Consider the following 17,404-nt stretch of genomic DNA (forward strand, 5'->3'; position numbering starts at 1 on the left):
TCTCAATCTTGGCACCACCGACAGCTCAGGCCAGAGGACTCTTGGCTACAGGGAAGTGTCCCATGATTGTAGGAAGTTCGGCAGCATCTCTGGCCTCTACCCAACTAGATTGCCAGTAACAGTACCAGTTGAGACAACCACAAATGTCCCACACATTGCCAAATATCCCCTGGGGGAGAGGGGCACAAAAGTGTCCCCTACTGAGAACTACTATAGTAGAGAAAGATGTTTAAGAAAACACTAGTGAGTGTGTTCTCTCCTTCTAGAAGGGAAAGATCAGCTTTCCAAGACACAATCAAGCTGGCCTGAGTGAGTGGGCCGGCTTAGCCCACAGTAGGCATTTTAGTCTTGGCAACCATGTGAGACCAAAACAAAAAACCACACTATTTACTCTGGTAAAACTGAAAGAAAAACCAAAAGGCATAAAAAGAAAATTCAGGAAAGCAGAGGTTAAGAGGATTTGGAGTTAAGAGCAACAATGAGGGAGATATCTTAAAAGTTCCCATTTGTGAGTGCACACATCTGCCATGGTTTCCCACAGGAGTGACTCAAACACCAAACATGAAGACAGTTCACCTCATGACAGCACTCGTCTGGAGGTCCAAGCTCCAAAACTCAGGTTTTTCAGGGAGTATCCCTCAACTCAAGTCCATCTCATTATGTGAAAATATACAGATATACACAAAACCTCACCCTACTGTTCTATTAAATCAGGCAGTTTAAAATGCATGCTGTTCTTGTGTTTTTATTTTCTAAGTCCATTTTACTAAAAAAAAAACACAAAAAAAACCCAAAAAACATACAAAACATTTTTAATATATCTTAGAAAATTAGCAAAAAATTAAGAAAGTTCAGCATATTACATTGTACAATATTTAGGTAAGAATGTTTGAAAATTATAAATATTTGTTCTCTCTCAACATAGGACATCATAAAAATACATTTTTAAAACTTTCTTCATGTGTAATTCCTATAAATGATCATATCCCTATTTATTAAGGAAAAGGCCTAATTATAACAAGCATTCACACACTCCTGAAATTTTCTGTACAGTAACTACAAAAGAAAAAGCAAGGGGTCTGGCAGCAGGTTGACCCTCCAGACCATTTTAAATATTAGAAAGAATTCAGTTAGTATCAAATGACCACTCCAATGGGGCTTAGTTCATCTCTGTGCTGTCGTTCATTCCTCAGGATCTATCAGCCAAAGCACTCGCTCCCTTGAGTTGGGGCCACCGGGGCCAGGACGTGGATCAGCGGCAGCACATTGGGCAGAAAGCTCCGCACAACTGCATCCGGGACCGCGAGCGGGGACAAGGGTCACATGCTGCCAGGATGGCCGGAGCAGCGGTCGCAAGCCTCCCGGCCAGGGGCACCCCCAGCAGACCGGCGGGCTGGTTTAGAAGGCTGCGCTCGGAGACAGGGACCTGCTGCCACAGAGGAGGGAGAGTGGGCCACGGCCCGACCCCCGTCCCCTACGGCGGCTGATGGTGCCCCCCGCATGGTGTGCGCAGCCCACTTCCCACGAGCACCTGAGGGAGCTAAAGGGAATTTTCAGAAGCTGAAGTTTTCAAGGAAAGAGTAGATAAAGAGCTTGATAGTGTCGAATTTTTTTTCTTTTCAGGTGAGCCCTGATTTTCAGGCAGAGAAATCAGAAGGCTTCCTTAGTATATTGACCTGATAGGAGGCGCGGAAGGAAGGAGGTCAGAAGCGGCAAAGCCAGTTGCTGTGTCTTTAGCATCGAGCTTCCCAGCTCGACAGGGCTGCACACCCGACGGGCCCTGCCCCTCGTCACGCCTCACTCCGTGCTCTTCTTCCCCTTCCAGCTCTTTTCTCTCTCTTCCAGTTCAGCCTGGGTGAAAGCTGCGGGGCCCCAGTTAGTGATCAGGTGAGGGTTTTTGGAACCTAAGGGACACACACACATTAAATACAGGAAGTACCATGCCCTTCAGTTACCATAACCATTTCCCCACAGGTAAAACAGTCACTTTCTCCTTTATTTCTCCTCTGAGGAATATCCATCAATGTCATACCCACCAAAACCACCAGAAGACGAATGCAAAGGGAATTCCTGGGCCTTCTTATCTATTACAGGGCAAGTTACTCAAGAGCAATTGACCCCAAACAGCTTGGTTTCTATGTATTTGGACTAATGAAGACTTTTAGCACAATTCAAACACACAAATAAAACAGAGAAAAAAACTGGGAAAATATCTGATTACTCCAAGGAGCGTATTACCTGGCTCTATCAATCGAATTAATCCTTCATGCTGGGCCACTTTGTCCTTCCAGCTCTTGGTCTTACTAGTTGCCATCTCCAGCTTCTTCTTAACTCCCTGGAACACAAGGAGATTTTGGATGATGCAAACACAACGGGAGCTTAAGAGCCAAATAAAAATGACTGGGTCCTTACTATATGATTGTGGGTTATTCCAGGAAATCCTCCCAGCCACTCTCAAGAGGAGGAACTCTTATTACCCCAATTTTACAGATGTGGAAACCAGATGCAGAGAGCTTGAGTAACCTGCCTGAGGTCAGCCAGAGGACCTACTCACACTGCTACACACGAATGGGTAAGACCCTTGTGTGAGCACCACAGCACGCCACTCCTCGGCTCCAAATGCCGCCTCCCCTGTCCTGAGTGTGATAGCAGCTAACTCTCCTTGCCAGCGGGCACCCTTAAGGTTGGTCAGTAAAGGACACTGAAGGGACACTGGAGGAAGGGCCTCTGCTTCTGGGTTCCACTGGACCCTTCTCGGTTGCTGAGAACCTGCCGCTCTTCTCAGCAGCTCCTGTGGCAGGGGGCACCCCACGGGCTCACCCCAGTGCCCAGAGGACAGCCTCCCAGTCATAGCTCTTCTGCCGTCCAGGGGGCCAAGGCCATGCTCTCTCCAAGGAGGTCGGGATCACAGCCATGGGCATAAGGGGCAAGGATCAAGGGGGACCCTCTTCCAGCTGGGTCCCCTCTCTGGGTGCCCTGCCTCAGGCATAGAGGCACGGGCTGCTTCCTGTACCTGCCATTGCTGCCTCCTTAGAGTCCTCACTGCCTAGCAGGCAATCCCCTCGTTGTGGCTAATAACTGCTTATATTAGACCTCTCCTGTTCAAATTACTGTGTGCCTTTTGACTGGACTTAACCTGATCCCCCTCACCACCTATAAAAACTACTACTTCTCACAGCTAGGCGAAATTCTCACTACAGCGTCTTACAGCTAAGCAACTGTTGTTCTTTCTAAATGTTTAAGTTTTTACTTTAAGTCCAGTTAGTTAAGCCAGAGGACTAGATTAGTTTCGGGTGCTTAAACGTTTGTTTTGGAAACCTGAAATCCAGGCATCACCTCGTACTGCTCCAGCGCCTGCTTCCGCTCGAGCTCCAGCTGCGCCAGCTGCTCCATGGCTTCCTGCAGGGCCCGCTCTTTCATGACGCGCTGATTCTCCAGCTCCTGCTTCTCCGCCTCGGTCGTCTGAATGGCCTGCTGCTGCTCCAAGTGCCACTTTTCCAGTTCAGCCCTCTTGGAAGACTCTTCCTCAAGCAACCTGTGACACAGAGCGCTCAGGATCTAACCTGCCCGGGCGCCCACACCCCGGCAGATGCCAGAGCACCCGAGGCCATCTCAGCCACCCCCCTTCTTTCACAAGGAAGAAACGAGCCACAGAAGCCCCACATTCCTAAAGCTGGTAAGGCGACCCGTGCCACCTGTCCTGCTCCTCTCTGTTGCACTCTTGTTTGAAAACAAATTAACATTTATGAGAGGTTTACTGTGCCACAAACTGGGCCAAGAACTAAGTGTATTTTCCCAAAGAATCCCCACAATAAACTTAAGTGCTATCAGCATTCATAGTTCAATGATGAAGAAAGTGAGGCACAAAAGCTAAGTGACCTGTACCACATCATTCACCTGGCAGGTGGGAGGGCCAAGTTGTGAAATGTGCCTGGGCTGCTGTAACAGCAAAACATTTTTCATCTCGTACAGACCTAGGACCAAGGACAATGCTAACAAACTAATGAAGTGAGGGAAGAAGGAGTCAACAGAAGGCAGACTAAATCAGCTCCCACTTGGCTGAACAATCACTACATGTATGTCACTCCCTTGACTTCTCGACTGCTAACCCATCAGTTCTGCAAGGTACTGCCATCCCTCCAGATGAAGCAATAAAAAATCAGGGTGTTTGTAAGTACATTACACAGCTAGTAGTGGATTTTTCACCAAGGTTTGTGTGACTCCAAAAGGTTATCTTTGAGTCACAGGCTGCCTATCTAAAATATCGAGCTACAGAGGCATTTAAATAAACTGAGGTACAGCCCAAATCTGTACCAAGTACAGATGGTGTGGTTAGATGCCGGCCCAGGACCGACACACCTCCAGTGGCCCGACCATCAGCACATTCTTCCAAAGCCAGTGAGAGAAAGAGTAAAGTGACGGACCAGACGGCCTCATGTCACCACCCCCAGCCGCCCCCCACCACCCCGCGAGAACTCCCCCTGTGACTCCCTGCAGGGTGCTTATCCGACTCTGCTCAAACCGTCGGAGGGATGGCCCGCCCACTGCTTCACGAATCCAGCGAGTTTATTTATGGGCAGCCGTGGAAATTTCTTCCTGGACTAGGAAGAGCTCTCCCAACTACTGCCCCTAGTTCTACACAGGACCGGCCACTCCCTCCTTAGATGTCTTCTGGAGTGTAAGACCCACAGCTGAACACAATGTGCTGTGACCAGTGTTCGTCCACCCACTCAACGTGTGCATGTATGATGCACTTTCTGTGTGCTTTTCTAGGCGCTGGTGATACAACACGGAACAGGAAAGGCCTATTTCTTCATCCTATTGGTAAGAGTATAGAAGGGGATGCACGTTTGCAGATGTTCAGGCTGCCCAGTTTGAATCCCCTTCACGTGTCCAAGGAATCTGCACAATGGGCATCTTGATGGGAAGCAGGGCCCATCTCCCACTACGGAAGCCAAGGCCAGACCCCTGCCCTCCTGCCCTTTGGCAGCCAGGGCACAGTGGAAGCCCGAGCTGGGCCTGCCTGAGCAGATGCGTTAGGAAGAAACGAGATTCTGGAACTTGGACTCTGAAGCAGCTGACACAAAAGAGCAGAGACAGTGGAGACTTTATCTTGCTGGAGGTGGGGGCATCCTGTGTTGAGTGACAGCAGAAGGCATGGGGACCAACACATGGTGTCAGTGCTGAGGTCAGTGGCATCCTCAGTGGGATCTCCCCCCAGCCTGGCTGGTGCTGTGCCTGGGCTGCTCAGCCTTGGTTCATGCCTGTGTTCAGGCCTGGCCACCTGCCTGCTCTACACAGATGGAAAGCCTGTCTAGGTAGGGCCCTAGAAGCCAGGGTCTTCCAGGGCCCTAGACCGAGAGTAAACAAGTCGGCCAGCCGGGCCTCCAGGGTCTCTCCGGTCTGGCAGACACTCCTCCCTCTTCACCAGAACGTTAGTCATTCCTAGAAACAACATTCGCCCCAGCGAAGCACATAAAGACCCAGGAGACAAACAGATCTGGCACCTGGCCTGAAGCTTCCGCACGGTCTCCTCGTCTTGCCGGGCCTGTCTCTCATCCTCCAGGGCCTCCTGCAGCTTTAGGTACATGTCTTCCAGCTCCCGGACTCGCTGCAAATACTGTTCCAGTTCAGAGGACTTCTGGGCAACTTGTTCTTCCATCTGCTGTCTGATCTGATGGTATAAAAGGGTCATGTTACACTCAGGCTGACTTTACCCCCAGGGAACGTCTCCCGCTGCTCGCAATGGGCTGCTCCCGATGGCCAGCCCTTGCTGCAGCCCAGCAGGGCGGCCAGGGCCCCGTCCCGCACTCCCAGACTGAAGATGGAGCAAGGAGAACACGCAGCCAATACCAACACTGAGACCGCACGCACAGTCGGGGCCACAGGCTACAGCCCTCATGCTGTCTTTCTGCCCAGGGAACATTCCATCCCTTCCACTCCACACTTTAAGATTCAAGTCAAGAAAAAAAATCGTGTCCCTGAATAATTTCTCTTTAAATTCCTTTCTATTATACAACCACAATGTCTTTACCCACAATCTTCTCTAAAAGGAATGAACCTCTGCCCAGTTAGAACAGCCAGAGGGAGGGTTAAAGGGGAAAGGGACGACTGACCAGCAGCCAGCGACTCCTCTTACCTGGCTGCCTCCAGGCCCCTCTTCTTCCTCCCTGGGGCACATCCAGCCTCGGGGAGACTCAAGCACCCAAGTTAGCACCCTAACAAGTATATGGGTTCTCCCTTCTGTATTAAACAGCTTTGAATCTCTGCCTCAAAAATTGGAAGACAAGGATATCTGAATGTAACAGCACACACATCAGCATATGCGTTCGTGGTTTATAAAATATTCTCACTGCTCACTTCCTCGTCCTAAGAGTCATGAGAGATCACATGACAACACCTCCAATGTAAAGAGAAAACTTACGCTCAAAAGCAGGAGCAGAGAGGAAAGAACCCAGCTCTTCTGGCTGTGAGTACAGTGCTCCTTCCCCAACAGCTGCCTGCCTATGAACTTTTCTCTCATAACACGAATATATGTCTCTCAACTCCAAGCAACAAAAACTTAATAAATATCACCAGCATCTATTTGATGGACACTGGGCTCAGTACTCTCCTATACATTACAACTCCATGTAAGACCTGTGTTCCAATGAACTAGCTAACCACCTCCAGCAACCTGGCTCTTGGGTGTCTTGGGGGATGAATCAGAGCTGCTAAGAGAAGCAGACCAGAATTCATATGTTCTCATGATTTCAGAACCTCCCACTTTGCTCATGACAGAAGAGGAATGTCATGGAACCCGTGCTTACTTTTTCCATAGCTACTTATTTTCCAAGCCAGGACTCTTTGAGAAGGAAAAAGAATGCTGTTAATAATTATATCAGGATGGCAAGGACCAGCCCAGCAAACCAAGACATACACTCACCCTAACCACAGTACTTATCACCCCATTCCATGAATTTCTCTTCTGCGGTACTAAAAGCAAGGCTTACGTCTTTTACCTTTATATCCTTAGCATGGTGCCTGGCACATAGAAGGTGCTCAATAAGCCCATACTGAATGAAGAAACACAGAACTTCCCCATGAGCCCCCTGCAGGTCAGAAGCATAGCCCAGCTGACAAGCTGGCCTCCCTCCAGTCTCCCAGGCCTTGGTCCCTCCCCCTTCACCCAAACTGGCTCTGTGAGTGAATGCAGCAGGTCCCAGGTTCCCAGCTGTGTGGCACTCACAAGCTTCTCTCGCTCCAGCTCTGTGCTGAACCTGGCCTGTAGTTCCACTTGAGTCTGAAGACGTTTCTTTTCTTCTTCTGCTGCACGAGATGCTGCTTCTTCCAGTTTCTACCCAATCAAAAACCCACCCCCAGGAAAGCAATAAATATTAGAGTGGAGGTGCATTAGGAAAGAAAAATGATGGCACGTGGGTGGCTCAGTCGGTTAAGCATCTGACTTCGCCTCAGGTCATATTATCATGATCATGGGATAAAGCCCCACATTGGGCTCCACTCAGCACAGTCTGCTTGGGATTCTCTCTCCCCACTCCCTCTATCCCTCCCCACTGCTTGCTCTTGCACGTTCTCTCTCGCTAATAAATGAATAAATCTTAAAAACAAAGTCTCAAATGACCGAACTTTACACTTCAAGGAACCAGAAAAAGAAAAAAATGAAGCCCAAAGTTAGTAGAAGGAAGGAAGTAACAAGAACTAGAGCAAAAATAAATAAAAGAGACCAAAAAAATAAGAGAAGATCAGTGAAACTAAGCTCGTTCTTAGAAAAGATAAACAAATTGACAAGTCTTTAGTTAGACTCACCAAGGAAAAAAGAGGATTCAAATAAATGAAAGAGATGTTACAAAGAATACCACAAACTACAAAGGATCATAAGAGATTAGGAATAATTATACACCAACAAATCAGACAACCTAGAAGAAATTTACAGATTCCTAAAAACATACAACCAATTTGATTACTAGAAGGAGATTCAATCAATGATCAGAAACCTCCCAACAAACAAGCTGTCCCAGGACCAGACAATTTCACTAGTGAATTCTACCACACTTCCAAAAAAGTAATGTCTATTCTTCTCAAACTTTCCCTCCAAACTCATTTTATGAAGCCAGTGTTACCCTTATATCAAAAGCAGATACAAGAAAAGAAAATTAGGGGCTAGTATCCCTGATGAACACAGATGCAAAAATCCTCAATAAAATATTAGCAAACCAAATTCAACAATACATTAAAAGGATCATATACCATGATCAAGTGGGATTTATTCTTTGGAATAATTTAAATTTTTGAACCATATGATTATATTATCTATACAAAAGATTATATATTTTCTAAAGAAACCAAAGTAGAAATAAAAGTTATTTGGGAGGGGCGCCTGGGTGGCTCAGTGGGTTAAAGCCTCTGCCTTCGGCTCAGGTCACGATCCCAGGGTCCTGGGATCGAGCCCCGCATCGGGCTCTCTACTCAGCGGGGAGCCTGCTTCCTCCCCTCTCTCTCTCTCTGCCTGCCTCTCTGCCTACTTGTGATCTATGTCTGTCAAATAAAGAAATTAAAAAAAAAAAAGTTATTTGGGAGAGGAGGGGGATGAATAGGGAGAGCACAGAGGACTTTTAGGGAAGTGAAAATAAGCCTGAATGATACTGTAATGGTAAATACATGGCATTATACATTTGTCCAAACCCACAGAATGCAGAACACCAGCATGAACATTAAGAGAAACTACGGACTTTGGGTGCTATGAGGATCAGTGCAGATTCATCAATATTAACCAATGTACCACTCTGGAAGGGGAGAGGCTGTGCGTGTGTTGACACTGGAGGTATATGGGAAATCTCTGTATCTTCCTTTCAATTTTATTGTGAACCTAAAAGTGCCCTACAAAAACAAAGCATTTAAAAAAAAAAAAATGTGGGCAACCCCCTTAAATGTATTATTTACAAAAACTACATGATTTCTTGTTCTTCCTTCCAAATTGAGGCCAATCAAGTCTTACAAAACCCACAAACATTATGGAATTCCAGGTGATTAAAATATTCATCTAAGCAGTTTTTTCCCTAAATATGTTTCAATGAAAACTTGATGAATTTTATTTCTTTACGAGAAAAGGAAAACTAAAGATTATTAAGAAATCTATAATGACTTCTCAACACTTAACAAATCCCAAATCAGTTTCTTAAATAATTCTGTAAATCTAGGTAGGGGGAGAGCTGTCTAGTTTGGCCTAAGCCTTGCCAGCTCTGCCCATACATTCACATAAAGCAGAGCAGGGCACCTACATCCTCATGGGAGGCAGAGTTTAAAAGAATCTAAAGGTTCAAAAAGATGCCAGATGGGTGAATCTCAAATGCATGATGCCAAGTCAAAGAACACAGTCTTGAAAACTTACACACTGTGCAATTCCATTTATATGACAATTTGGAAAAGGCAAAAATACAGGAACAGAGAAAAGATTAGTGGTTGCCAGGGGTTAGGGATTAGTGGACAATCTGAGTACAGCGGGCAGTGTGAGGAAATTCTGTGGGGCAGTAGAATTGTTCTGCATTCTGTCTGTGCTGGTTACTAGAATCTAGACACATGTAAAAACTCACACAACTATATATAAACCATGAATCTTACTGTTTGTAAACTGCCAAAAAAAATTAAAATGAAAGAAAAAAGGACACCAGAACTTTCAAATTTTGGCAATACTCTATCCTAACTTGGGTAATAGTTTCAGGGGTATTCACTTTGTGATGCTTTCGTACACACTCTTTTGTACTCTCTTCTGTAGGACCTATTGCATAATTTTTTAAAAATTATGAAAGAAGGACAACAAGCCCAGATTTCCACCCCATTCTTCTAACATCCACTACTGCCATGTGTATAGCGGATGAAGGAAGCAGTGATCACATACTACAGGTGCTCATCCTAGCCTATTACGGGAGTTTTTAAAGAAAACATATTACAGCAGAAAGGCAAGATGCAAGAGTGATTCAGGAGGAAGAGCAACAAGACCTGAGGAGCTGCTTTTAGAAAGTAGATATGTCGGGGCACCTGGATGGCTCAGCTCTTAAGCACCTGCCTCCAGCTTGGGTTATGATCCTGGACTCCCGGGATCGAGCCCTACATTGGGTTCCCTGCTCAGCAGGGAGTCCGCTTCTCCCTCTGCCCTTCATCCTGCTCGTGCTATCTCTCTCAAATAAATAAATAAAATCTTAAAAATAAAAAAAGAAAGAAAAGAAAAAAGAAAGTAGGTAAGCTCTCTAGAAAACAGTATGAAGAGTCCTCAAAAAGTTAAAAGTAGGGCTACCCTATGACCCAGCAATTGCACTACTGGGTATTTATGCAAAGGATGCAAACATAGTGATTCTGCACCCCAAAGTTTATAGCAGCAATGTCCACAATAGCCAAAATATGGAAAGAGCCCAGATGTCCATCGACAGATGAATGGATAAAGATGTGGTGTATATATACTCGACAATCAAAAAGAATGAAATCTTGCCATTTGCAACAACGTGGATGGAACCAGAGGGTATTATGCTACGCAAAATAAGTCAGAGAAGGACAAATACCATATGATTTCACTCGTACATGGAATTTAAGAAACAAAACAGATGAACATAGAGGAAGAGAAGGAAAAATAAAATAGATGAAAACAGAGAGGGGGCAAATCATAAGAGACTCTTAACTACAGGAAACAAACAGGGTTGCTGGAGGGGAGGTGAGTGGGGATGGGGTAACTGTGTGACAGGCATTAAGGAGGGCACGTGATATAATGAGCACTGGGTGTTGTATGCAACTGATGAATCACTAATAATATACTAATAATATACTGAAACTAATAATATACTGTATGTTAACTAAATTGGATTTAAATTAAAAATTTAAAAAGAAAGGTATGATGGGGGCACCTGGGTGGCTCAGTGGGTTAAAGCCTCTGCCTTCGGCTCGGGTCATGATCCCAGGGTCCTGGGATCAAGCCCCACATCGGGCTCTCTGCTCAGAGGGGAGCCTGCTTCCTCCCTCTCTCTCTGCCTGTCTCTCTGCCTACTTGTGATCTCTATTAAATAAATTTTAAAAAATCTTAAAAAAAAAAAAAGAAAGAAAGGTATGATGGATAGGAACAACTTTCTAGCTTCGTACACCCACATTAATTCGAAGGTTACAAAAGTACTAGAAAATTCTTTGTGAATCTACTCAGAGGATGTCAGCACAAAGTGTGGCGTCTCCATGGACTGGAAAGGGAGAACCCCACCAGGAATGTGGGGGCTTATACTGTGAGTAGCTCCCATACTCCACGGCAAAGGTGCTACAAAAGAGGTAGGAAACACAAAAGGGTCTTTGATCTTGTAGATGGCAGGTGCTCACTGATTCAAGGCAGAAATAAGGACCGTGTCGATACAATGAGGACCATCACCTCCAGAACCATGATACAGCTGAGCAACAAGGTATTCCAATGAATGTCAGTTATCCTGTACAATCAATAGTACTTGACCTCCTAGCCCAGAGATGGAAGGAGAAACTGACCCAGACTGTATCTTTGATTCCAAACAGTAAGTGAGAGCCACAGTTCTATACTAAGAGTATTCATGAGTAAAGCTAAGGGGGGGAGGGGGTGGCGCTAAAAAAGCAACACACCATGCCCAGGTCACCAAAAGTGACCTTGACATCCTCGAGGAAATAAAAATTCTCATCTTTCTCTGACAAAATTCAACTGTGCTCACTATTCTTATAAATGTTATTGTCTGGTCAATGAAATGCCTTGCTGACCTGAGACCCTCATACTTTCAAGGCTGGGAAAACCAGGATGTCTCACTCAGCAATCTAGATATATTTCCTGAGAAAACAATTTATGAAAACAGCTGTCTAAAACTGCACGCACCTGGTCTTGGCAGACCCAAGGCTTGTCAGGAAGGTAGCTATGGCTACAAGGGAAGAGAGAGCCCTCCCCCAGCCCAGCATCCACGCCCACCTTCCTCACGGTCTCCAGCTCCTGCTGCTTGTTTTCATTGGCAGCCTGGAGCTCCTTCATCTGTCGCTCCAGTTCCTCCTGCTCAGCCAGCAGCTTCTTCCGGAGTTCTTTCCGACGCTGGCGGGCTTCTTTATGTGGTGGGGGGCTGCCCAACTTCAACAGATGGATAGTAGAATGAATGGCTATAAAAGGTGTAGGACAGAAAAAGGGACTGACTGTTTATTCTTCGTAAGCCTAAAATTCGGATGGCATACTGCGAAGAAAACCAGAGGCCTAGTGGACATTCTGCTTCTGCCACTGAGTGCTGGTCCACCCTTCCGTAAGTCGTAACCTGCAGCATCGGTCTCCTCATCTCTGAAATGAAAGATGTGATCTCCAGAGTCCCTTCTATCTCCAAAATTCCATAACTGCGTATCTATTCTTTTTTTTTTTTAAAGATTTTATTTATTTATCTGACAAACAGAGGTCACAAGTAGGCAGAGAGGCAGGCAGAGAGAGGAGGAAGCAGGCTCCCCGCGGAGCGGAGAACCCGATGCGGGACTCGATCCCAGGACCCTGGGATCATGACCTGAGCCGAAGGCAGAGGCTTTAACCCACTGAGCCACCCAGGCGCCCCTGCGTATCTATTCTTAAACAGATACTTGATACGGGAATAGTGCACACATTTGAAGAACTTACAACACTTTCAATTCCCTTCTCTGTATTTCTCAAAAGGCCAAATAAGAACAAGAAGTAGTAAGAGCTGAGATTCAAACTTCCTGATATCTGATTTGCTACATGCTGGGTTTAGTCTGCCCTTATCTATGCCTTATGAAACCATATCCTTATACCCTCCCTTCCTGAGATGGTAAGAGTAGCTACCATTTACTGAATACTTGCTATATGTGTATCTTTACATGCATTATCCAATTTTTATGTATTTTCCTGATTACTTTAATTAATTTTTTGAACAGCTATTACTTTCACATTGTTCAAATTCAAAAGCATGGAAAGACATACAGGAAAAGTCTCCCTCCTGCTCCTATCCCAAGTTCTGGCTTCCCCTCTCCATTACCAATTAATGTTAACAGTTTCTTGTGCATCTTTTCCAGAGATATTTTAAGCATATACAAATACATATGCATATACATCTTCCATCTTCTTTTGACATAATACACTCTTCTGAGCCTTCGTTATTTTCACTTACTTTATCTTAGGGAGTTTTCTGTATCAGTATATAAAGCAATATACAGGGCACCTGGGTGGCTCAGTCGGTTAAGTGTCTGCCTTCGGCTGGAGTCATGAGCCCAACATCTGGGATTGACATCAGGCTCCCTATTCAGCGGGGAGTTTTCTTCTCTCTTTCTCCCTCTCCCCCTACCCCTGCTCATGCTCTCTTTCACACACACACACACACACACACACACACACACACACTCTCTCTCTCTCTCTCTCAAATAAAATCTTTTAAAATAAGTAATACAAATAAATAAAACATTATACATACTGTACAGAACCCCATTGTGTTTCTTCTATCATTTATTCAACCATTTTGCCATTAATGGACATTTAGGTATCTACAATCTATCACATTTCTGCAATGATGTGCCATTTTTTAAATGTGCAAGTGTATCTTTATTAACCCTCACAAAAACCTTAAGAGGTAGGTACTATATTTTAAAAAGATTTTATTTATTCAGACGAACCATGAGAGACTGTGGACTCTGAGGAACTGAGGGTTTGGGAGGGGAGGGGGGTGGGGGGTTGGGTGGGCCTGGTGGTGGGTATTGTGGAGGGTACGTATTGCATGGAGCACTGGGTGTGGTGCATAAAAAATGAATTCTGGAACACTGAAAAGAAATTAAAAAATAAAAATTAAAAAAAATTATGTCTAACTTCACTTGAAACAATAAAGAAGACTTCTGTCAGTTAAAAAAAGAAAGATTTATTCATTTGAGAGAGAGAGAGAGGTAGTGAGAGCATGAGCAGGGAGGAGAGGGAGAAGCAGGCTCCCCACTGAGCAAGGAGCCTGATGTGGGGCTCGATCCCAGTACCCTGAGATCATGACCTGAGCCAAAGACAAGACGCTTAACCAACTGAGCCACCCAGGTGCCCCAAGATGTAGGTACTATTATTATCCCCATTCTATGGTAAAGGAAAAACAGCTACAAAATTCATAATTCAAGTGACCCAGGAAAGAGGATTTAAACCTAGGTGCACTTGCCTCAAAATCTTAAGCCACATCAAAATGACCATAATTTTCAGTATAATTGTACTTATGTCCAAGAATATCATATTCAGAAACTCCTTTCATGACTAAAAAAAAAAATTTCATATATAGTGTTTCATTCTTTACTAATTTTAGAATACTTTATAAGTTATTAAATCAAAAGTCTGTGTTCTTGAAATAATTACTTAAAACTAGTGATTTCTTATGAAAATAACAGATCTTTTTTTTTTTTTAAATAACAGATCTTAAAACTTACTGGAAATTTTCAAAAGTGATTGCATTATTCCTCTTTTGTTTTCTGTCTATTAAAAATTCAAGACGGTCACTTCAAAATCCTTCTAGTCCTTAAAAGTGGAAGTTCCATTCTCTTTAAATAGTAAAAGTAAATAAAACCTAAAACATCCAGTCTATAATTTTCCCATAAGCTTATCATGCAAATGAAACTGATGAAAACTTTAGGAACTCTTCTCAATTTGTTTTTCTTTCAGCTACTATGCTGCAGGCAGAAAAGACAACAATGAGAGAACAATGCCTTTAGCATCTTTAATGAGATTAAAATACAAAGTCAGAGCTCTCAAGTTATATCATGACAAATAATAAAAACTGTCTTACCCTGAATCCACTCCTGTTTCTTCTTCTTATCTGAGGCACTGATTTCAAAGGTCTTATCAAAACATTTTATGAGAAAAAGACATTTCTTCCCATCTTTGTCAGGCAAGGACTAACACAGAAAGCAAAATCAGTTTTTTAAAATTTTATTTTTAAGCATTTAAGTTCAATCTCAATTGTTTATACAAATCCGGCTGAAATTCAAAGTCAATGAAAAATGTCTGTAAGAGCATATTTCTGACTTACAAAATGCTACTCTCAAGGCAACATTACCTATGGTAACAATGACCCCTGATTAGGATACTTCATCTGGACTGTGAGAACCACGCAACAACTGATGGGGACACCATGCTTTGGCTTTCCTGAGGACAGGGACTCTTGTATGTGAGCACACCCCTTACAGGAACCCTGGAAGGTATATTCACGTTGTTACAACAGGTACTGACCCAGTGCACTACTAGACTACTAAGCCAGAGTGATTCCCATGTCCGCCTGATGCAGATCCACTCTCTTTGCACTTGGGCCGTTATTAAGAGTAAGCTGTAGCTCCTGTCCTATGACCGTAAGTAGACTGGTATGGCCTATGGTAAATCTTGTGAGTCTCCATGTTTAGCCAACTCTAAGAAGACTACTTCGTGGACAGTGTACACCCTGGGGCATTAATATAGCTACACTATTTCATCCATCAAAATACACTGTCATTTATGAGCAAGATTTTAGGTAATTTAAATGTTCTTCATCAAATACAGATGTGATGATAGTTCAGATATACATTAAAAACTCAAAATTTATGTTTCGTGAAGACTTCACTTCTTTACAGAATTAACAGCAATGAATAAGGTGTTCTGACTGAAAGTCACCTAAAATATTCAAAGATAATGCTTGTATTTTCTTTAATTTTATTTACTGTACTCAAAATAGCCCAGATTTCCTCATATATTCATGATTTCAAACACTGTCTTACTGAATATTTTTGTGTTTTCTTTTTTATAACTTCATTTTATTCAATAAATGTTTCCTTAAATGTTCAAATAAATCTGACTTAATCTCTATACTTTATTCACGAGACAAAAAATAAATTCACGTTACAAAAAACTTTTTTCAGGTTATCTTTGGTTTTGGTTCAGAAAATCTGCAACTGTATGCCTATACTATTTTCTAAGTACTAATTTTAAGATTATTTTAAGGTTCTAAAATCTAGAAGCAAGATAAAAGACTTCAGCAGCAGGGGGCAGCATCAGAAAGAGGTAACAAGAGACTCTTACCTCCACACAACAGTTTTCATCCAAGAGAATGTCTCCTTTCTTATCTTTCAGATCCTCACTCACATAATAAGAAATTATGTTGGGTTTTAGTACAAACCAGCGTTCAGTCCAGTTTTTCCGTTTATGGCCTTTTTTCATCATGTAACCCTATGAAAGATTAAATCTGGTATAAATGCCTGGCCTTTTATCTATTAGAGCCAATATCTCTTCTTCAAATACAGGAGTATCAGTGGTTCTTGACCTTTGTGGATCTGAACCCACCAAGGATCTATGAAGGCCGGGGGCACTAAATCCAGTCAAATACATGCATATGGAAGTTTACACAGAATTCTGGACATGCAGAGACAACAGTCTGCCCCACTCTCCATCCCCCAGTGCTATATACATAGCCTTAGAACTCCTGGTGCTAAAAGCATTGTGATGTTTTTAATTCTTTTTTTTAAAGACAGGGAGAGATAATCTTAAGCAGGCTCCATACCCACCATGGAGCCTGACATGGGGCTCAATCTCATGACCCTGAGATCATGATCTGAGCCAAAATCAAGAGTTGGATGCTTAACTAACTAAGCCATCCAGGTGCCCCTGGATAATAAAAAATTATATATAAACTTTTTTATAGTGATTCTCAGTAAATTAAAATCTCAATCAATGAAAAGGGTAAACTTGGCCAAATATATCTTTCAATCAAAGGCACCAACCTAGCCTTCTACCGACCTCCCTCTCTCACTATTCTGGAGGAAGAACTCTGCTCCAGATGAACAGAAAAGGAACGAGCAGTTAGGATTCTGGCTTCTAAATGTAGCTTCTACACTTAGACTTCATCTAGGCCTATACTTCCCTCCCAGATAGCTGTCACGAAGGTGCGTAATTCATATTTTTACTTAAACAAAGCGACACATTATTACAGGCCAAGCCCTTCAGGGTTGTTTGAGAATAGTTGACCTTTTTTTCTTTTTTTAAAGATTTATTTATTTATTTATTTGAGAGAGTACTCATGTGCTCAAGGGGGCGAGCAGAGGGAGAGAGAATCCCAAGCAGACTCCCACGGAGCACAGAGCCTAGTGTAAGTCTCAATCTCACCACCTCAAGATCATGACCTGAGCCAAAACCAAGAGCGAAACACTTAACTGACTGAGCCACTCAGGAGCCCCAAGAATAGCTAACATTTAAGTATTAAATGTACAAGGGCTGATGGCCTATAGTACACTATACATTATCATTAAATATTTATTACCTTGCTGTATCATTTATTATGCCAAGTTCTAGTCATATACTTGTTCAGTTTCCTAATCCTTGGACATTTAAGTAAAAGCTATCTCATACTGAAATTCACCTGTAGTCTGATTTATCCTGCCATCCTGGTGGGCC

The 17,404-nt window shown here is 43.6% G+C and overlaps 1 protein-coding gene across 1 annotated transcript in view; it reads right to left on the reverse strand.

The window, feature by feature from the left end:
- Positions 1–727: 727 nt before the first annotated feature.
- The window catches only part of SWAP70 (switching B cell complex subunit SWAP70), a 63,043-nt gene continuing 46,366 nt past the window's right edge, over positions 728–17,404 (reverse strand). The window contains exons 5-12 of the mRNA XM_080817716.1: positions 16,037–16,183; positions 14,775–14,883; positions 11,954–12,135; positions 7,229–7,336; positions 5,508–5,674; positions 3,337–3,535; positions 2,239–2,335; positions 728–1,904 (exon numbers count right to left, since the gene is read on the reverse strand). Of these exons, the coding sequence (XP_080673842.1) occupies positions 1,798–1,904; positions 2,239–2,335; positions 3,337–3,535; positions 5,508–5,674; positions 7,229–7,336; positions 11,954–12,135; positions 14,775–14,883; positions 16,037–16,183 (1,116 nt within the window). The 3' untranslated portion in view covers positions 728–1,797. The remainder of the gene's footprint in view (positions 1,905–2,238; positions 2,336–3,336; positions 3,536–5,507; positions 5,675–7,228; positions 7,337–11,953; positions 12,136–14,774; positions 14,884–16,036; positions 16,184–17,404) is intronic.

The sequence above is a fragment of the Martes martes genome (genome assembly GCF_963455335.1).
Source record: "Martes martes genome assembly, chromosome: 10".
NCBI lineage: Eukaryota > Metazoa > Chordata > Mammalia > Carnivora > Mustelidae > Martes > Martes martes.